At 29.1% G+C, this 23555-nt stretch overlaps 1 protein-coding gene across 6 annotated transcripts in view; it reads left to right on the top strand.

Moving 5' to 3' along the window:
- The window catches only part of LOC130662910 (pleckstrin homology domain-containing family G member 5-like), a 66053-nt gene that overhangs the window by 19460 nt on the left and 23038 nt on the right, over window positions 1-23555 (top strand). For 4 of the 6 annotated variants that reach the window (XM_057461875.1, XM_057461874.1, XM_057461873.1 and 1 more), the window contains 2 exons: window positions 682-775; window positions 3221-3347. In XM_057461875.1, coding sequence (XP_057317858.1) covers window positions 768-775; window positions 3221-3347 — 135 coding nt within the window. In that variant the 5' untranslated portion in view covers window positions 682-767. Of the gene's footprint in view, window positions 1-681; window positions 776-3220; window positions 3348-6870; window positions 7153-11294; window positions 12432-23555 lie in introns of those variants that run through there. The other 2 variants (XM_057461877.1, XM_057461876.1) reach the window with 2 other exon arrangements.

The raw sequence follows: 23555 nt of genomic DNA on the forward strand, positions 1-23555 counted from the left end.
ACTTTAATTGAAAAAAAGACAACGTAGTAGTAATTTCGCCGAGATATAGAATTTAAAAAAAATTCCTCACAGTTGTTATCAATTAGAAGTTAAACGAAATTTGTTGAATAAATTTTAGTTTAAAAAATTTGAAAATTCGAATTATAAAATTGACAAAGATTTTATTGAAATTTGTTTTCCAAATATCAGTTTAATCTACACCTCGGCGAAATTACTACTACGTTGTCCTTTTTTCAATTGAGGTTTTAATTTTTCTTTAATCAATTGATGAAATTTCGATACGCTGACAATTAAAAGTCATTGAAAATTTTTAAAAAGTGGAGGACTGTCAGTAAATGCCCTTAATTTTCACTTAAGAAATTTCATGTTGGTTTAGAGTTTACTGAATTTCTCTTCTTTCCTATTGGTTAAATGCTCTTAGAATGCCATGTGCCAGTATCTGCTGTCAAACTATTAAGTTACAGAAACTACGAAATATCGATTTAAGTAATTAAATTATCGCCGCTAGGTGGTCAAGAACTTAACTTCACAACTATCCGGAAATCAATATAAGAGAACATAAACACGATAAAATAAATTTCTTAAATTACTCATAAATATCTGCAATAAATAGATTGTTAAAAATAAAGCCGATAAAAACCAGCACACACTTAAAAAAGTAAATAAATAATTATTTTTCAGATTTAAGTAAGCCGCCTTTTGAAGCGTGTAGCTTACCAGTCTTAACGAATTTATCTAAAGAAAAAGATGAAGTGGAAGTGGAGCCAATGCGAGTGTAAGTTTAACATTTTATATCTTATCAATAAATTACCGTTGCAAGGCCATTTAATGTAGTGCAATAAAATAAATCTTATCAATCTATATATCGGTAACTGTGCACGGAACATACACAAATAAACAGTTATACTTTTATTAAATAATCAGAAATCAATAAACTTTATCTTAATGAGCTGAAAAAAAACCGATAAAAAATTTTTATTTCATACAATATAAATTTTTAAAAACTTTTCATCGCTAATTTAAGCGCTCAATAATAAATTTAAATAATCTGAAGTACAGTTAAAAATTAATTAAATATTTTCCAATTAAAAATAATAATTAGGTTTAATTACATCGGAAAAATTATCAAGAGTAAAAGGAAATAATGTTGATTTGTAAAAATATTATTTATTCGAGTTATTATTGTATTTATTTTTTATAGGAACCTGCGAAATCGTCTTCGAATCAAATCGAATTGAATAGTTATATATATATTTGAAATTTGAATCGAATAATTTAAATTTTTGAATAATCCGATAAAATTGTAATTTTTGAATTATTTGTAACTTTTCAAATAATTCAAAACTTCGAATTATTCATAACCGTTCGAATTACTCGATTCGAATCGAGAAAACTCTGATCAGCTTTCAAATATTAAATTTTTATTTAATGGAGATCTTAGTTTTTCAAAGTAACCAAAAGTAATTATTTTGTAAACTCATATCTGATCACATATAATTAACAAATCTTATTTTTTTTCCGAGCAACTGACAATTTTGATAATTTCAAAACCTAAAGTTTAAAAGTAACAGTGTTTTCAAAGCTGCCAAGTTTCATTGGATCCCTAGTCAAACTAGCCAGTTACTTGACAGAAACTCGATATTACACTGGCCAGTTTCTGGTTTAAGTCTAGTCGAACTGGCCAGTTACTGGACAAAAACTCGATTTCATGTCTACTAGGGGAGCTCTATTTACTTTTGGCAAAAATTTGAATTATTGAAAAAAATATTACAACTTTAAGTCGTTCAAAAGAAAAGTGGAATCATTTGTATACTTTCGAATAACTCAAAAACTAACGAATAATTCAGAAAGTTTCGAATTCTTCGAAAATTTACGTATGATTCAAAAAATTCTATTTGAAATCCGAATCGAATAGTTTGATTCGATTCGATACAAATAATTCGTAAGTTCAAACTATTCGCACACGCCTAATTTTTTATTTACTTACTCGTATAAAAGTAAAACAAAAAGAAAGTTTGTTAGCAAAATTTGATTGACTTTCTACATGACAAGTAATAAATTAAACTGATAGCCGCGAGAAATCTTTTTGTAAATGTGAAGTAAACCACAAATCACTCTCATCTATCTTTTAAAGTATGATATATATATAGAACAAGTAGCATGGTGACATTCTTATTCTTAAGTACTGCTCGTGACACAACCCTCAAGCTTTTTGTGCATTATTATTACTTAGTCTCGTCAAACAACTTTTACATTCATTGTTTCGTTGTTTAACTTTTAAACTCACCTCTTCTTTAAAATTCATTTAAAATACATAGACGGTTAATTTTATAATTGTCATCTCCAAAAAAATAGTTTTCCTAAAAGATTTCTTGCTTGAGTGTCACATAATTTTTCATAATTTCATTTCACGAGGATAATTTGGTTGATGCTATGCATGGATTTTTATACTTTTAATAAACGAATTTTTTACAAAGTCAAACTTTTACTCTTTTTGTTTATTCATTAACAATAAAATAGTTGTTGGAATTAAAATTCCAACATACTTTTCAATTACTGTAAATTTTATTAAAATGGATCGTTCTGGTACAATTCTGTCACAAAAAATTTTAAGTGAACTTCCAAATATGAAAGAATTCTAAATTATGAGTTGATTATTTTTGGGACGTCACGAAAAAAAATCCAACAGTAAAAAATTTTTTAACTGAATACTTTTTAGGCGCGTTTTTGGAATTTTAATTTTATAGCAAAAATAATTCGAGAATTTTACAGATTTGAAGAACGTAAAAAAAAAATAGTTTCAAAAAACTATGAACGGTATTTGACTTTTACTATAACTCTTCAAGAACAAGGTCAGGTTAAAAATTTTGTATACTTTTGAATTTTTAAAAGTTCCAAAAATGATTAAAAGTTCAGAATTGTTTCAAATTCAAAAGTTCACTGACATGAACATGTAAGATATTTTTTAAACAAAATCTGTCAAGATCATCTTCAAAATAAAATTAACAACTATCGTTTTTCTAAAAATTAAAAATATTTATTTTCGAAACTCATCACATAAATTATTATAAAATTCGGTATAATTTTGAAGCTCTCTTTACAAACTAATATAATTTTTGTCGGGGTTCACTTTACCTCAGTCGGTTCTATAATTATGATACTATTGTGCATCGTTAATAGGATATAAGGTATTAAATATAGACACGCATATAATTAACAGTTGCAGGAGAGAAAGTAGTCGAGGCTGGAACGCATGGGGAATATTAAGATCGAGTGCGCGAAATTCGTTGCTGCGGCTCAACACCTCTAGCTCTACCCTCGGATTCAAGGAACCTCCAGATTACTCAGTGAGTTTATTTATTATTATTCATTTATGTTAATAATTTTCACGTCTATACAGAATGAACAATGTTTCATATTTATAACATTTTATACTCTATTCAATGAATAGAATATCTGTTACTTCCGAAATTTATTTATAAAACGAGCATTTTCTCTTTACATTACTATTTTTCTTATAATATGTATCTGCGTACAGACTATATATATAAATATAGTTATATGAATGATTCAGTATTTCTGTGTATGCTTTACTTCACTTTGTACATTTATACAGTAAAGCAAGTATACCCCCAAGATAAAATAAACTGAGGATATAAAATTATTAAAATGAATTCAACTGAATACAGTTATATTATTTCCAAGATACTACGAATTATTTTCAAATAAACAATTTTCAAAATTTACTTTTATATCATAAATTCCGTTGCTCTTTTATTAAATACTTGTCAAAGTAATAATTGCATACTGAAGGATCACTTTTTTAAAATGATGCATATTCTAATATTAAATTATTTTATTTATTTATTAACGTCAAGATGATTTATTATTTTTTATTATTTACAAATAACGTATAATTTATCAAATATCTTGTAGTTATGAAAATTATTAATAATGATGATGTGATTCAGAAAAAAATAATATTGTAAAATTTATGAAAGATTTATAACATGGAAAGTAGCGTATACGTCATTGATTTCTTCTGTGTAACCCCCACGTGCTAGGTCTATCTTCTCTCTATACAAACATTTCAAACCGATCGATCCGTCAAGCTATCAATTATCATGTCTACGGGTATTGATCAGGAAATCCATGAAAAGACTTAAATATTAGTGTGTGCTGTTTATATAAAGACATATATAATATACCACCAAAAAATATTTATGACAAAAAAACCGATTATGTCAATTTCATTGTGTTAAACACATATACATTTTATATTTATGTCCCATGAAAATGTTAACCGGTAATTTTGATGACAAGAGTATACCAGGAATAAAATTCGTATAATTTTTTATTAACACAAAAAATTTTATTTAAAAATTTATTTATTGTCTACATAAATTTTTAACTTTCATAAATTTATAGCGATTATTTTTATCGCATTAACTCGACAGATATAGATACATCTATATCTAGGGATGTTTATAATACATCTATATATCATAAATATAATACCAAAGACGAATTATTTTAGAATCCAATTGGTAAATCTACTGAGCCGCAGCAAAGGAGCCGTTCATTCTCTAATTTCCGTTTTACCCCAGATTATTTCCTTCGTTTAATCTCCGTTGGGAAACGGTTACGATGGAAATATATATTTTTTATATTTCACCTCTCATTTTTCCTGTTGATGGAATTATAGTGATAAGCTTCTTTTTTATTTCATTTTTTAAAAAAACAATTACCAGAATGCAAAAATATTTTTTCTACACCATATATATATTTTTTTTTTTTTTTTTTAACATGAATTTTATTCATAACATCATAATTGATGTACCTTTTAATAAAATGACATAAATTAACAACATATTCATTATTTTGATATTAATATATTAAAAGCTTAGTACACAAAAAAAAAGAATTTCTTAGTAAAAAATTTTTACCCGCCCCAAGAAATTTTTTAAATTATGAATTAAAATCAAAAATTTTCTTAGGGTGAGAAAAAACTTTTTCGCGCCAAGAAATCGTTTTTTTTTAATGTACGTTTAAAAATGAAATACACTGTAAAAAGAGCTTTTTAAGAACGGACTCAATTTAACACCGGCATAGGCAGTGTTAAAATACCGGTGTTAAATCGGTGTGAAAAAAAAATTCCACGTATAGAAAGTAGAAAAAAAATCTGAAAACCGCCTGACCCTGCGGGCCAGCCCCAAAACTTCCCGGTGTTTTCAAGATCAGGGAGCTCGGAAACATTTTTACTTGTAAATTTTGAGCTCTTCGAGCTCAAAAATTTGTTAGGCCGGTAAAACATGCCTTCACTGAAAAATTATAATTTTTGTCCAACGATATCTTTGGATGGAATGAACCGATTTCAACGTTTTTGGTGACAATCGAAAGGGCTGACCAAGACTTAAAACTGATTACATTTTGAGCCGAATCAAGCAAGTTGTTTATAAGTTATACGCAAAAAACCAAAAACAATAAAAATTTTTAATTTTTATTCTTCGTATAACTCGTAAACTACATGACCGATCTACCCCAAAATCTAATCAATTCTAAGTTTTGGTGAACCCTTTCGATTGTCACCAAGTACGTTCAAATCGGTTGGTTCGTTCCAAAGATATCGTAGGACAAAAAAAGTTTACACACAACACGCACACACACACACGGACGTCCATCCGGGAATAGTCAGAATAGCTTCCTAGGACCCCAAAACGTCGACATCTGATGAAAACTCGATTTTCGGAAATTGTACCAAAATCAATAACTTCCCTTTTTTTTGAAAATCTGCAATTTTCTTAGCGGGAAGTTAAAAATATAAAAATTCAATGACTATTATCTGGATGAAATTTTAATTTTGCTATATACTTATTTAAATAATTATTTATGTTACACGTAATTTATTTAAAAATTACACAATTTTACACCCAACATTTCAATCATGAATAATTAAATTAATTAATAAAATCACTGATTAACTACAGTGATCGAGTAAGCAAAAATATTCACAAAGTAAAATATTTTCAACACCGGGAAATTTTTTTAACACCGGTAAGGAATATTCACATCGGCGGTGGTGTTATTTTAACACCGCTTTCAGTGTTAAAACTTAACACCGAAAATTTTAACACTCACACCGCCCAGATTTACCCCCGTTTTTTTATACAGTGTAGAAATACATATTTACGTTGTCTTTTTTTTTAAATTTTTTATACCTCATGTCCATTAATTGTATTTTTCGTTTGAGAAATATTAATTTTTCCATTCAGAAAAAAAGCAACAACCTCCATCTGTTACCGTAAAGATTAATAATTTAACATTTGGTGTATCATAAATTAACCTTACACTGAAAATATTCAAAAATATTCATATTAAATAAATTATTAATTATACAAACATCTGACAAAATGTTTTAATAAAGTAAAAACAGAATAATAGCACCAATATATATTTGATCAGAGTAAAAAATTTAACAAACAATATGAAGCTCGGTATTTATTAAAAATTAAATCAGCAGCCGGCTAATACATTGACTTACTCTACTTAATTTGAAATTTAATCAACATTCTCCTCATTGCTTTGTCCTTAAACGTTTATTTATTACAAAACATTAAGTAAATAATTATCATAGTTTTGTTTCTTTTTATCTTTTATTTATAAATAAGTTATAAAAATAAAATGAAAACTTAAATAAAAGTATGGCAGGGAAAAGGGGTACATGCGCGCGCTTAACCCTCGCTGGTAATATCCTCTAGGGGTTGATGTCGGAATAAAATGAGACTTCGTCCAGTTCGTTGCGCGACGGTAAACTCGAAGGAACCGTATCGAAAATAAATTCAAAATACAAAATAAAAACAAAAGTTTAAAATATAAATTCAATTTATTTAATACGAAAATTAAATTAAGTGATTGACTGTAAAATTAGGTCGCGTTATATTTTATTTTAATCAAGTGAATACAAAAATTATAGTAACGAAATGTTAGACTGTATAAGTTTTTCATTGGACTTGAAAGGATAGAAAACAAATCCAATTGACTTGCCGATATTTTTTTATTGTGTCAATAAATTTTTATCTGAAAATTTTTTTTCTCTATGATTTCCTTTTATTTTAGTCACTTATTCTTATTGTCAATAAAAATCAGCACTCGGTAAGATATAAATTTATTCATATATTAAATTTGTTTTTTTCATTTAAATAATTTGGTCATAAATTTAATAATTTTATGTAAGCACTTAAAATGTATTGCAAACGGAGTAAAATAAATATCGAGTCCAATTGCAATGTTGATTTAATATATACAAAATTAATGCAAATAATCCAGAATATCAGTGAAATATTTTAAATTAAATGATAAATGGAAAAATAAAAAATTTGAATAATAGATTACAAGTTTATGAGTTAAAGTTCAAAGTACAGAATAAAAAAAGAATAGAAGTAGCTTATAAATTAGTACATATCGTACTTGAGTATATATACAGTCTCATATTGGATCGAAATCGTAGCGTTTAGTTAGTAAGTTATAGCTATGAATATATATCACTGTATATACATAGATATGACGTTTATATAATTCGCAAAGATAAACACGATCTGCACAAGCGTTAAAGGAGTAAATTTACAGTATTAGGGTTATATTTACACGTTATTATACGAAAGTCAGCTGATTATTTATATAAAAATAGGTGGCAAAGTGAAATAGTACTTTGGGAGTTTCGACAGACGCGAATAACATTTATATTGATGTAGAAATTGCCACGATTGCGGATATACACAAACACAAACACGCTTGGCCGAGTTTAATATCGGTATATATATGTAAATATATGTATATAAGGTTAAGAGGCAATGGTTATATCGTAACAATGCGCTCCAATGCACCTAATGCAAGCACGTTTTCCGGTTTGGCGGGAAGCTGACACCTAACTTCTGGCACCAACTGTTACGGACCGTTGCGTTTTCAACGTGATGCACGACATCTCGACAAGACATTAATTCAATACATGAACTCAACTGTAATTAAATAATCCGTGGATTAACATTGTTTTTTAAGTATCCGAACTCGTGTCCGTACTTTATAATAATAATTAAATTCGTAGGATGTAATGAATTACTTTAAATAAATTGAACGTTTCGTCATTTATTTATGACTTTTGTGGCGTAGATAAAACCTTAATTGTTAAATATTTCGAGTAAAATTAACAGTAATTAATTTAAAGTCAAACTTTTTCAATAAGGATGAGTCGGATTATGGCTTTTTTTTTAATATTTCTTAATGACAAATATATTTGTGGTAAAGATATTAAATTTGTGACAAACAACGGAAAATTTGGCGATACTTGAGCGCATGGCCCAACTAATCTTTATTGGCAGCAATTGAATCATTTCTTTACCCCAAATTAATCACTTATTCCACGCAATTAAATTGCTCGATTGTATTATTACTTTCTCACAATTAAATATTTATTTGGCTGTATCCAAAAATACGATGTCTTTGGCTAAAATAAATCTTCGTCGGCTCAAATAAATATTTTTTTCAGTGTATGTGTTAGACAATTGAATTATAAAATAAGGCATACAATCTTACTTAATTTATGCCAGTCCCTATCCGAAAATTCCCATAGAATCCAATCAAATGCGACAAAAACCGCATAGAAACCAATACAGTCTAAGGTAAAAGACCCTGTTGTTGACCATGATCCAGTTTCTGACCTTTTCAACTTTTTTCTAACTTACTTAAAAAACTATAACTTTAAAAAGAAAATCGATTTTTTCTTAATTTATAGTAATCTATTCTGAGTCTAATTAATGGCAATTTTAAAAAAATAGAAATTATTAACTTAATAAAAAAAAAACGATTTAGTCGTAGGTGACTGAGGAAGCCATTTTTTAAGTGTAGTCTAAACAGTTGATGTTAGAAGGTGCGACAATTGAATTTATGCACTAATTATCATGTCAGTAAAAAAATTTAATTAAAAATGTATGGATAGATCAATATTTAATTAAAATTTATTTTAATGTACGTATAAAACATATTAAAATGAGTTTTGTTGCTAAAATTTGAGGGTCAATAACTAGGCTCAATTTTTAAGGTATGATGAAGTTGTTGACCCTCAAATTCTAACTTACTACGAACGAGGTTATCTATTTAATTACATGTCTATAAAATTTGAAAATGACAATATTTATAGTTTTATTAAATTATTGTTTATAATTTTTTATAATACAGGTATAAATTGACATTTAATATTTATTTTTATAAATAAAAGATCATATTTAGATCTTGAAAGTATATTTTTGGAGTGATGAAATGGAGGAAAAAAAAAATAAACCAGAGTAGTTTTAACAAATGATTTTAATTTTTTCATTTCTGTAGTGTTTTATAGCATGCCTAATTATTTATATTTAAATATTTAAAAAACTATGTATTTTTTGTAAAAAATAATTAATTTATTTATTTAAACAATAATTTTAATTTATTTAAACTTAGTAAGTACTTCATAATCATGGTTTAATATGAGGGTCAGAAACCAGGCCACTGTGAGGGTCAGAAACTGCCACCTGAAGAATTCTGACGGTCAGAAACTGGGTCTCTGAAAGTCAATTTTTAAAATCTCAATTTAAATTATTAATTCAATTCAAATAATTATTTTACGCACATGACTTTATTTGACAAATCCTAAACTAGTCGATAAAATTTTTTTTTTCTCATTAAGTTAAATCTTACATTAACTATCATAGTATAACCTCAACCGGCACTCTTAAAAGATCAGAAACAGGGCCCCTTACCTTATAGGATTCTGTGCGGTTTTTGTCGCAGTTGAGTGGATTCTATGGGAATTTTTGGATAGGGGTATTACAATTGTCATTTGAGTGTTTTTTATAAATTATTATTGGGTTTTATTTTAATTGCTGAGAAAGTCATAAATAAATGACGAGATGTTCAATTTATTTAAAGTAATTCATTTATTTCCTAGTCCTATTTCCTACGAATTTAATTATTATTCTTTTTAAATTTAAAATAATATATTTAAACAGGCGAAATGAATTACATCTAATCAATTACACTGTTTTTTTAAAAATAGTTTTTCATCGTTAGTAGCGTAGGTGACGAAAAGTTATCTCCGGAGAAATGAGAAATGTGATGATTTCTCTCCTTTTTTTTTGTTTATACTTTGTCGAGTGTGACACGTACATTCGTCTACAAGTCCTGTACTCGTTTTATCTTTTACTTTTTTTTTGTTTTAAAAAAAAAGCTTGCGTCATGGGAATTATATACTTTTATACGAGAGTCATCTGAGTTTTCCATTTGCTTCATTCATCCCTGCTTGCACATATTCCACACTACATGTACATACTCGAATCAGCAATATTAAGGACAATTTTACATTTTTTGAAATAAAATTGAAATGCTTTAAAGCCATTTGAGAGAAAACGTTGTTAGTCATCGTAGTGTTCTTACTTGAATACAAATTGCATTTTGAAAAATGTTAAGAAAGTAGTAAAGAATAAGAACAACTGTAGTTCTCAGTTGCCAGCTTAAATAAAATTCATTTTCTTTTTGTTTAACTTTATATTTAAAATTATTTTCTCTTTGTAGAAGATAAAATATATATCGATATAGTTAATCAGCTAGCGAGTATCGCGTAAAATAAAATTGGATGTAAATTGGCAAATGAAATAGCGTAGAAAGAATAATCGAATGTTCAATTGTCGAGTTTTACGTGCAATGTAATCTAGAAAAGAGGAGCGAAACAATCGATACCGAGCGAGCGTCGCTACCCTTAAGTCAAGGCCAGCAAAAGCTATACTTGTCGATAATAATACACTAAAAATCTCAGTACGATCTTGTGTGATGACGGCATTAGTTTATTGTTGTTTCATGTAACTCTGATTGTGTTTAGTTTCACGAGGTTACTATATGTTTATTGTTGCTGTTGTTATTATTATTATACGTCTGAGTTGTGATAGGTGGACACGGTAATTCTCTTAACTCATGTCAAATGACTATAGTCGTCGTCAGTCCACCCGAGCACATCTAACTGGAACTGCTGGGTCCTTGATTGCACTCGACTAATCCGACAACTGCATCTGTCTCTCAACTCACTAATTTAATCTCTAATTTACAACTAAATATTTTTGCATTAAAACTCAGTGCAATCACAACTTTAAATCATTTTTTATATTAATAATATCTACTTTTGCAATTTATTTTATTATAACTTGATTCTGTCTGCTGAAATTAATGACCAAATTATTTTTAATGGAAAAAAAATTTTATATTTTAAATAGTTACATTGCTTTTATAAGATGAAGTGAATAAATGAAAAATATAGTCGTCTGTGGCTACTACGTCTTTCTGACTTATCCTGCATAAGCTTTAGGAAGTTAACCTCGAGTAGGATCCGATTAAGCAAGAAGACCGATAGTGGAGGGTTCCAAGCTGATCGATCTTCCTTGACAACAGTACGGTTGGCATAACAAATTCAATGCCCTCAAAACATCGACTGCTCTTCTGATCTTAAAGGAAAATAGAGAACATATTTTTACACATAAAAGTACAGAAAAAATCTGTAGACATCATAATGTCGTTGTCCTTAGTCCAATTTAATTATCTCGATTCGATTGTCTAGTCACAAAAAATGACAGTCAGTTTATTCAACTCGTTTTTTTATCGCTTCTATAATACTTCAATTTCGTCAACTAATGAATAATAAAAACACATCAATCGTTAAAGAGTAAATGACTTAGATCATTGCTGAACTTGAAAAAAGAAAGATTCTAAATAAAATAAAAGTTCATTTAAATCAGCAAAAAATCAAAGAATGTATTCAAGTGCAATCAATTACTGAATACAAAAATAGTAATTGGTTTGATAAAAATTACAAAAACCAGATACAAAATAGACAAACAAACAGAAGCCGGATAGTGGAAACGCCAGAGAAATCGTTATGCAAAATCGGGCCCAGACCACGGCGCAGCGTATTGCGCAGTCTTGTACGCAGATTAAGTAGTGGAAGTGGGGGTAGTGACAAAGTCAGTCGTGCTGCAGACTCCAGATCATACAGTTCCACAGTGTCCGTCTCCGGGAGTAGCGGTAGTTCAGGTGGCCGCGGTAATCATAGCCGTCGTGCCAGTAGAGACGCTAGTCCTACTAGCAATTCAGCAACGGTTATTAGCAGTGATGTTAATGCAGCTGTTGCTGTTAATACTCCACTCGGACATCCTGTCACCCCTCCTTATGCCTGCCAAGATTGGCGAAGGCTAGTTGGCAGTATACGACGTAAAGTCCGACGTAAAACACCATCCAGCAGTCCAAGTATCATTGACTCTCATGCTCACCATAATGATACCAAGAATCAAGATGATTTTCTCAAAGCAACCATGAGGATTTTTTTAGTTGTGTCACCGCCTATGGCACGTGTCCAGGTGAGATATTTCCGAGTATAAATAAATTGTTATTGAATAATATATACTTTTTAATTGTATCCTTGAAAAATTTTATAGTATGTTCGTTCTACCCGCGTTTTATAGTTTTTACTTGATCTTTTGCTTATTACATTCTTGACCCACCTTTTCTATCCAATCATGCGGCTGAGGTTGCCTTACTATACGTTGCTGCATTTGCGTGACAATCGGAGTGGCTCAATTGCTGTTAGCACTTTTTTACTCGTACTCACCTCCCACTTTAGTGTACAGTTTCAGCTAGAGTACGTAAAATATATGTATTGAATTGTTACACAGTTTTTTGAAGAGAGAATTTTTTTATTTTTTATAATTTTATTTCACTGTTGAAAAATGAAGTTTTCATTATAAAATGAAATAAGATTATAATTATACTTAAATAGAATTTGGGTTATTCCTTTAAGTCTGTTGAGAATAGTATTATTTATTACTCCGAGGTTTATAATTACTTTAGATAATTTATCTTCATAGTCACTTATTTTCTTAGTACGAATGTACATAAAGGAACACTCGGAAGACAGATGATTTCACCAAAGACGCCCATCTTGGCGCCAGGCAAACGAACAATTATCTCTTTCTCTTTTGCGTTCGAGATTTCTAGATAACTATTCTAATTAAATAACTCGTCAGTTTTCTCACGAACTTAAACAATTAAGGTAATTACGTAATCAATAATAATTATTGAAAAGAGATTTGCCTTTTTTATTGGCGATAATAAAAACGATTATAAAAAAAAAAAAAAATATATTGAGTATATTCATACGCGACCTAAATGAAAGGTTATTAATTGATAATTGGAACCTATGGAGTTATCGAGCCATTAATTATTTGTTTCAAGTGATAAATAATTTTTGGAATTAACCACGATATATTGCGATGATATTTGTATTCATATTTTATCAAAATCCTTGATCACAGATGTTTCATAATTAGAGGTTTAAATCAACCTGCAGTCAGACGATTTATTTATTAAAGGCAACTTTGCATTATCATAAACTTTTTTTTTTTTTTTTACTTTTGAAACTTTGTCACGAATTTGTTCTTTAAATTTAATAACACGTAAATAATTGACAATTTGTCATTTTTAAAAAGGCAAAAATAAATAGCAACGAGTAGTTACAAAGTTACAAAGACACTTATTGACAAGTTGATGTTTTCAACTTTACGATTTTTTTTTTCTTTCCCTCCGTAATAACATTCTTTTAGTATAAGGGAAAACTTTATGATCCACATCTTTTATTAGTATTTTCAATAACTATATCTTTCTATCCCTCTTTAGTTAACTTTCATTATTAAAATAGAGATTCATCAAAAAAACTTTTTACTCTGATCACATCTCACTAAATTAATTATGTCTGACTCTAGGTATACAACTATAGTGATTATTATTATTATTATTACTATTATTATTATGATAATTATTATTATTATTATCATTATTATTACTATTAGGTGGCTTAATAAAATTAAAAGCAAACATTTTAATGTACACAGTAAAAAAAGAATTCATCAAAATGAATACATATCGTGTGTAAAACGAGCGGCTTACACTTATTTATAAATTATTTTAACATGTCGTAAGTGTTGAAAAAGTTACACACGTATATGTTAAAAGTAAAAAATTTCCCAAGAATTCTTTTGTGATGGTCGAGATTATTTTTAAAATATGTTGTGTGTTAATTTGACAGTAACATATACCAAGTCTTACTTTCGTATAAAATAACATTTTTGTGTGTTAAAAGATCAATCGATTGCCACAGTTCAGACAAGATAAATACTGTGTTTTAAATTGACACACAAAAGTGTTAAAAATTCAACACTCAGAATTTTATCACACGCTTTTTTTACACTTTGGCGATTCGTTTTTTACTGTGTAATGTAATGTAGAGCTGAGAGAAGAGCGTAGTTTTAGAAGTCACCACTAGGCCGCGCATGAGCGCACAAACCTTTTCTTTTCAGACACATGACATATACCTTTGAGCAGTCGTTAAAATGCACAGTGAATCCGTAATAAATGTAATTAGGTTTTTTTCCTAAATTTTTTCCTAAAACAAATTGAAATAAATCTACATTAATTTTTCACAAATTTATAAAATAATATCTGTAAAAATGCAATAAGGTAAAAGTTAAGGAGAGTTAAGTCCTATGGACCGGATTGACAAATAAATAATACTAAGCAATGTAAATATACAATTGACAACAACAAGTAGATCAATAAAAATATTAAGGGGACCCGGTGATCTAGAAGCTGAAAATTTCATGGTTTAAAAAAAATTTTTTTTTTATATCTTAATAACAATCAAATCTTTTGAAATTTTAAGGGTCTATTTTATTGTTATTTAAGTATACAAATATCGTTACAACGAAGAAAAAAAATTATTTTAAACATTTCAAAGATGGCGTTGAAGTTAGCCTCTTTAAAAAAAAGGACCCAGGCGGCGCAGGATGATTTAGCTCTTCTATGGGTCTGAAATAAAAAAACAAAATGGATTTTTAATCAGTATAAATATATCTATCGCAGGAACTAGAACCAAATTTTTGCGTCTAATATTTCTATTTTTTAACATGCAAAATGTGAATTTAAAAAATGCAATTTTCGGACTAGAAATTTCAACAACGTGCCACTTCTTCAAAAAAGGTTTTTTTTTGTTGTTTATTCTAGTTCCTGTGATAGATATATTTATACTGATTAAAAATCCATTCTGTTTTTTTTATTTCAGACCCATAGAAGAGCTAAATCATCCTGCGCCCCATACGAAAAAAAATATATATCCGGGCAAATCTGCATATATGCATGCAAATCTGCATATATATATGAGACGTACATTTCTATATAACTTTTACAACAGTCGCTTTTGGATCTCACAAATCTTCAAAGCAATTATTGACCGTGGTTAAAATAGTCTTTGTCTCTGTCCGTTAAACGACGGCCTTTGGGGGAAAATATTTAATAGGCGTGAAGGTACTGACCGCAAACGGAAGTGCGGACTCATGTAGTCTTACTACATCTATGTATACTGTAGGATACGTGAATCTGTTCTCTATGATCGAGTGATTAGTGTGCGCTCCCTCGAATATAGGTTAACAGTCAAGCCCAGGTTCGAACCCTATTGATTGTCAAAAGAATGTACACAAGTATGAGGTCTTACGGTTCTCTAAGGTTCGGTAACAATTAATTACTTATGTAACCACACGCATGTATGTTCTTTTGGTAAATGTTGAGATTTTTATAAGTCAATAATTTCCCCTGATGATATTTTTATTTTATTCGCTCTTACCCTCTTCTTTATCACTTTTTTTCTCGACCCCGTAAACAATTTAACTTTTGACCTCTTTATAATCCTTTGATCGACGTAAGAAAAATTTCTTTATTCTAGACTTATTATTATTCTTCTGATGTCGTTAATCATAAGCCGTGCATCTAGTTCGTTGATTTTTGCTTCATTAATGCACAGCGGAAACCAAATATAATCTACGATAAAAAAAAGCAGAATAAATTTCTTTCAAGATAAAATATAAGATTCTTCATAAAAAAATGCGTTTTACATTTTTTTTATTTAAATTATAAATACGTTTATCGTAGTGTTAAAAATTAAATTTATTTTTCTCTGGAAATATATTCAAATTTATTTTGTGATAAATTTAATATTTCGACTCTGAATTCAAAATAAAAAAAAAAAAAAAACTTTCCGAACTCTACAATAAAATGCTTATAACGATAAGTTTTTTTCATGTTTTTCTTTTCTACTCATATATATATATATATATATTTTTGCAGAGTTTGTCAATACTCTACATGTTCTTACATATGCAGAATACGAAATTTTCTATAAACGTAGAAATAAAAAAATGTCTTATCAGAGAGTAGAATTTTAACACATTGACATTAATAAACTTTTTTTTACTTGATTAAAAAACACATGTAACGTTTTTTTGCCGTTATCGATGATGTTAATATGGAGATATTGAAGTATTTTCAATTAATAAAAAGAATATATGTTCATACGCTCAGATAGATATACTTTAATAAAAATCTATAATTAAAAGTGTGATGAAAAAACGAACGATTTAATATCATATTGAACTGCAGATTTTCATTTAAATTTCGCTAGAATCACAATTTTAAACCAAAGTACTATTTTATATGCAGTAAATCTTCTTAGCGTCAACTTTTCTAGTATACTCTTTCTTTTAATATTAGAAGCGCGACCTCGTCAATTGACTCATCAAATTCTATCCGAGATTATATTGGATTATTAAACTATTATAGCAAAGAAAAAAAATTATTAAAGTTTTTTTTTTCCTGATTCCACCAACAGTCAGTTAAAAAATATTATTAAAAAAAAATGATGAGCATATCGTCTTCTTTCTGGGTACACGGAAAAAAATAATCGGTAGCAGCTACCGATTGGCAATCTAGGTAGCAGCTACCGATTATTTCGGTTCTACTGACGAATTTCAATGTGTGTGCATGTGTGTGTGCGAATGCGTGGGTGTGCGAGTGCGTGAGTGCGTTCCCCTGCGCACGTGTGTGTGTGCGAGTGTATGTGTGTGTACGTAACTGATACCAAAAAAATTGATAATAGCTACCGATTATTCGGTAACAGCTACCGATTATTTCGGTAGCCGTTACAGATTGAAATCGGTATCAGCTACCGAAAAAAAATCGGTAACTGTTACCGAAATAATCGGTAGCTGTTACCGATTATTTTTTTCCGTGTAAATCTCGTTATTGCAAAATTGTAACTTTTTCAGAAATCGATCAAAACATCTATTCTGTTACACGTGCGTTAATGGAAATATTAAAATTAAAAAGTCCCTCGAACATTCTGTTATAGTTATTAAAATTTTAAGCTTTTCTTACGCAATAGCAGTACTAAAGAATGATTTTCTTTTACAATTTTAATTATTGAAAAAAAGTAGTCACGAGGTTTACCCAGAAAGGGGGATTATTATGAAAAATATCGAAAGTAATTATTTATTATATATCTTAAAATTAAAAAGTTCTCTTTACTATCACGTTTTCATGTCGATGAGTGCAATACCTTCTACGCTCACTGCACGTTGTCTTATTTTTTAATCATTTTCTTTCATCCCTGTTTTATATTTTTATCTCAACACACCTTCCTCTCTAGTAGTTTCCAATAGTAGTTTGACCTGGTAAAGTGTCTTTAGAAGTTGGTTTTTAAAGTGTGAAAAAATAAAAAGTCAAATAAATGTAGGATTCACTTGTCTGACAGTGACAATGTAATACGAGAAAATATTTCCTCGTAAATTCACATTGTTGTATTTTTTTTATTTCGTTGATGGTTGTACAAGAGTGTATCGTATGGTATATATAGTTCTTTTTTTTTAGTTGACGAGTGATAAAGTATACAGCTTGAGATAAAAAAAAAATTAAATTGGTCATTATCTCGACCTAGTTTTACTCCATTGATTATACTTGTGAATTTTCTTTGGGGTTTTTTTTTATCATTTTCGACATCTGTACTTGTGCCATAATATACATCTCATTTAATGCCATTATTTTTATTTATTTATTTTTTTTTCCATCGAGAATGTCTACCGTTCGTGATGACACGAGAGTTTTGCAATAACTTTGACTCTATCTCAGAGATATTACTTTCATATGTCTCATATGCGGAAGTTTGTAACGAGCACTTCCACGAGCCTTATGTTCTTTTTTTTTTTATACCCATATCATGAAGTTGAAAACCTTCAAAAGATAGCTTAGAAATTGCTCACGTGGTTTGAGAGCGTGAGATTTTATCAAAAGTATAATAGGAAGAAGGAAATCTCACTAATAAATGTCCCATTAACTCAAGAAAAAAAACAGACATTGTGTACTCAATGATGATGACAATTTAATATAAGGGATCCCGGGGGAAAATAAGACACCATCTTTGGGACAAAAAAATTTTTTTTTGTTTGAAAATGCTTAGTTATGATTCGTTTTTAATAAAGATGGATCACAACGAATAATAGCTAAAGCAATTTAGCCACTTACAACTTTTTAGAAAAAAAAATTTTTTTTTTTGTGTTAGTTAGCTGAATTGTTTCATTCAGAACTGGAAATAACTGAGTTTAAAGTAAAATGGGCTACGATTGTAAAAATTTTTTTTTTTGTTTGAAATTGTTAATTGGCCGCCTTGTTTAGATTGATCAATTGTCTCATTTTTTCTATAAACCAAAGCTAATGATTTTCAAACAGAACAAAAAATTTTTTTACTCATGCGGGATAAGTCCCATATAAAGCTGCTATAGGACCTATTCCTGTTGCAGCAACAATTCTTTATTTTCCGTCTGCATATAATTTCTTTTCGCACATTTATTTATTGAATTCTTTAAACCTTTTTTTTCCTTAAGCCGTTATGTTTACAACAAATTAACAATAAACAATAACAATAAATATCTATAATGTTTAAAAAAATCATAATAATAAAAAAATTGATTATTTTGCGTGGGGGGATTTGCCTCTGGATCCCACATCGCCTAATATTGTACCACTCACCCATCTACTCCACTGTCTTATCATCGCATGCGTAAAAAAAAGAGTATCTACAACTCATGCGGTGTTGTCGATTGCCCACAAGAGCAGATAAGCGCACTCGACTGCTTTCATAGGCAATTACCAACTTACCGCACTACACGGAGAGCAATTTACGGTAATAATAACAATATATTGTGGGAATGGTTCCCATATCGTATGGTAACATATGAACATTACACTTGGTAATGATTACTATAATATTATAGTAACCATTACTATAATCTTATGGTAACAATTCCCATACATTATAGGAATGATTACCATCATATATGGAAACGCTAATCATAGTATCATGGAAACGATTACCATAATATTATGGGAGTATTTCACACTCTTTAAAAATGAATCAGTGATATTCACTTCAAATTAGTGGCTATTCACTGGGAACCACCTATCAATATACCACTGGTTAAATTAGTGGTATACTTATAGCTGTAGAAATAGTGACTATCCCCTGATTCGCAGTGAATTTGACTAATTCATTTTTAGAGGACATATATTATAGGAATGGTTACCATAATATATAGGTTTATTCCCATATGTACTTAGGAACCGTTACAATGTGGTTGTAGGATTAATTGCTATTGGCTTATGGAAACTTTTCCCAGAAAGTGTGGGCCTATATCCTATAATTCCAAGTATTTATTACCGTAACGGTATGGGATGATATTTTATAAACGTGCTATTAGAAACGGTTACTATGAATTTCTCTCCGTGTAGTTGCACAATATACTATCGTCTCGAAAATGATGTCTCACTTTGCTCTGGACATCTATCAAGAATATGGTGTTTCGTTTTTCCCCGGATTCCCTTATATATCTATAACTACATTGTCAAACATAGATTCAAATTTTCTTTAGAAATTTATTGATTTGTTTTCTTTCCTCAATGTTTTTGTTCATTAAAACAAAAAATTTACATAGAGTAGAGATACCGTTTTCGGCCACTTTAAGGCCAGTTTTAGAAACTTAGAATTTAGAAGAATTAAAATAAAATAATTTGTAAAAAACGTAACGACAATTAATTTTTAAAATGTGTACACGGTAAAAAACTTTTTGTAACCAGAAGATGAAAGAACTTACGGTAACAAACTTCTGCCTTAAAATACGAATAACGGACAATTCGTTATGATAATGATGTTCTTGTAACTCCAGCGGATTGTTTGTTGCACCTAGCAATGGTTTGTAACTGCGAAAAAACGATTATGCTACGGTAAAAAAATTAGCTAGTTAAAATAACAAAGTAAATTTATATCTCTGACAACATTTTTGTACTCATAAACTAAAGTTACTTAGAGTAACAAATTAGAACTCTCTCCATTGTCAATGGCAATAGCTCCCTTAACAGAGAACCTATCGCTTTCCATACTTGCTAATATTATTTTTCTAGTGCAGAGGGTCGAATTTAACTCACGTGAGTAGTTGTCGCCCTATAACTTTATTTTTACTATTTCATTTCTTACGACTAAAACGCCAAAATTAGTTGTCTGCTTTGAAGTAAGATGATATTGTTACAATAAATATCATGTGTAACCAATCTACTACTTAACTACGACACAATTGTATTTGTAATTATAACAATTCCATTTGTTACCGTAAACTTATCATGTTTGTCACTATAAAGAAATTGTTCGTTATCCCGTCTCTTGTTATGAGGTCGAAACTCTTTTTCTTCATTTACAAAGATACTTTCATAACACTGATACAATGGAAATTTTATTTTATACTTTTTCATTCATTCAAATAAAGTTTTAAATGTCCAAAAATGGAACAGTAGCCGTAACTGGCACGTCTACCCTTTATGCTGAAAATTATCAATTGTCACTAATAATAAAATAATAAAAAATGAATAAGATAATTGATTCTCTGCAGCGAAAGTCATACATATTCTCGTGGTCTTTGAACTCAATGAAATTATTTTTAAATTTAAACAAGCTCTTGAACCTCAGAAGTATTTTTTATTTTTAATTCTACTGAAAAATTAATTAACGACTGCCACTTTAAGAAAAATATTTTTATCACATACTTTGTTTGAATTTATCGCTTAAATAAAGTGACTAATTACATAATACTCATGGCAAATAATTGACGTCATTAAAAACTTTATTAATCTGCGAAAATTTAAAATAAATTGTTCAGTTAATTTTAAAACTATTGTAAAAAATTTTAAGATGTAGAGGAAAAATTTTACTCTGAACTTTTATTATTTAAGTAACTCACCGCCTACCAAGTTGATCGGGCTTAAAATTTAATCAAACCTAAGTCTTGATGAACCCTTTCGTGAAGTTCATCAAGATCTAGATCTTATTAAATCTTAAGGCTGATCTAACAAGTAATTGCTAAGTTTTTAAACTAATAAAGCTGTAAATAAAGATTTTTTATTAATTTCATAACTAATTAACTGATTTATCTCCAATTATTATGATCCTGAAGTTAACCGACAATTAATAATTTTCGGATTTTTTTTTTCAACAATTCAATTTTAAGAAATACAAAACTAAAAATATACACAGGTAGAAAATCTGAAAAAAACTATAGTTGCGATTTTTTTAAATATTTTGTTTTTTACAATTTATTGTTTTAAAAAAATCCAAAAATTATTAAACGTCAGCTAACTTAGCTATCATCAAAATATAATCATATAAACATTAACGACTTTCTTTTATTTGAAGATTTTTAATTTCCTGAGCAAATAATTGAAATTAGATTCTTATTAATGAAGTTATTTTTATAATCATCATTTTATAAAAATTTATGTTTAAAAATAATTTATTTTCAATGGCAATTAAAATATAATTTTTAATTGAAATTATAAGTGCTGTTAATTACGTGTCCACAGGAAAGAAATCACGTATTAAAAATGCTCATACATTTTTTTAATGAAGTATACTATCGATAAGTGATAATTAAAATTTTAATGAATAAAAAATGGTAATTCTGATAAAGTGGAAAATTGAAAAAAAAAAGTAAATGAATTTTTTTTATTTTTTATTTTCAAAGATTAAGAAAAATATAATTGAACTGTATACGAAAATTTGAATAATGATTGACCCTGCGAGTCAGCCCTGAAGTTCTTTGCTTACTCAAACTCAAAAAAAGAAGATTAGATCATTGATCATATTTTCTTTCATAATCACTTTTTTTTTGTTATAAAAATAATAATTTGTTATCATACGATATTTCATAAACGAATTATTTGATTCGAATATATGTCCCACTGCAATTAAAAGAGCTCATCACGGTGAAGCTGATTAAATTCTAAAGAAAAAAAAATGCAAACAAAAAAATCTGAAACCCTGCAGGCCAGCCCCAAAACTTCCCGCTGTTTTCGAGCTCAGGGAGCTCGGAAACATTATCACTTGTAAATTTTTGAGCTCTTCGAGCTTAAAAATTTGTTAGGCCGGTAAAACATGCCTTCACTGAAAAATTATAATTTTTGTCCGACGATATCTTTGAAACGAATCAATCGATTTGAACGTTCATGGCGGCAATCGAAAGGGCTGACCAAGAGTTAGAACTGATTATATGTTGAGGTAAATAGGGCAAGTGGTTTATGAGTTATATGCAAAAAACCAAAAACAAAAAATTTTTTTAACTTTTATTCTTTGTATAACTCGTAAACTACACGACCGATCTACCCCAAAATCTAATCAATTATAAATTTTGGTGAGCTCTTTCGATTGCCACCAAATACGTTCAAATCGGTTGATCCGTGCCAAAGATATCGTCGGACAAAAAAAATATCACACACACACACACACACACACACACACACACACACACACACATATATACACACGGACGTCCATCCGGGAATAGTCGGAATAGCTTCCTAGGACCTCAAAACGTCGTCATCTGATAAAAACTCGATTTTCGAAAATCGGACCGAAACCAATAGCTTCCCTTTTTTTTTGAAAATTTGCAATTTTTTTAGCGGGAAGTTAAAAAAATAATTTATATTTCTTTGAGTTTTTATTTTCGTAATATTACATAAATTATTAAATCGATAAATTAAAATTAGTTAATTTGTTTTCAAGATATCGTGTGATAAAATATTTGGTTTACAACCACCCACCCACATCAATCCATTGAATTCTTGGAGAAAATTTTAAATCTTTTTAGCAGGAAATACAATAGTATACACTTCAAAAAATCGAGAGTGAATTTGGAGTGATTACGGATTTTATTCAAATCCAGATTCACTCCGTCACTCGAAGTTTCGGAATTTAAAAAAAATCACTCCGAATACGGGATAAATAAGGAGTTAGTATTTCCAGCGAAGTGATTTCGGAGTAATCGGATTTTTTTTTAAATCCGCATTCACTCTGGTTCGGTGTTTCAATATTGAAATAAACTCCCCTTCGAAGTGAATTTTACTCCGGATTTAATCCGCGTTCACTCCGCCAATTTTTTACAGTGTATTGAGTAACAAGGGATGAATACAAGCCAGGGTGAAGTTTTCTGTCTGAGCTCAAGGCGAGGGCTGACATCATCCGTGCCTACATGTTCCATCCTCTATCACGCATTATTTTTTCCATA

Source organism: Microplitis mediator, chromosome 2 (assembly GCF_029852145.1).
Source record: "Microplitis mediator isolate UGA2020A chromosome 2, iyMicMedi2.1, whole genome shotgun sequence".
Taxonomy (NCBI): Eukaryota; Metazoa; Arthropoda; class Insecta; order Hymenoptera; family Braconidae; genus Microplitis; species Microplitis mediator.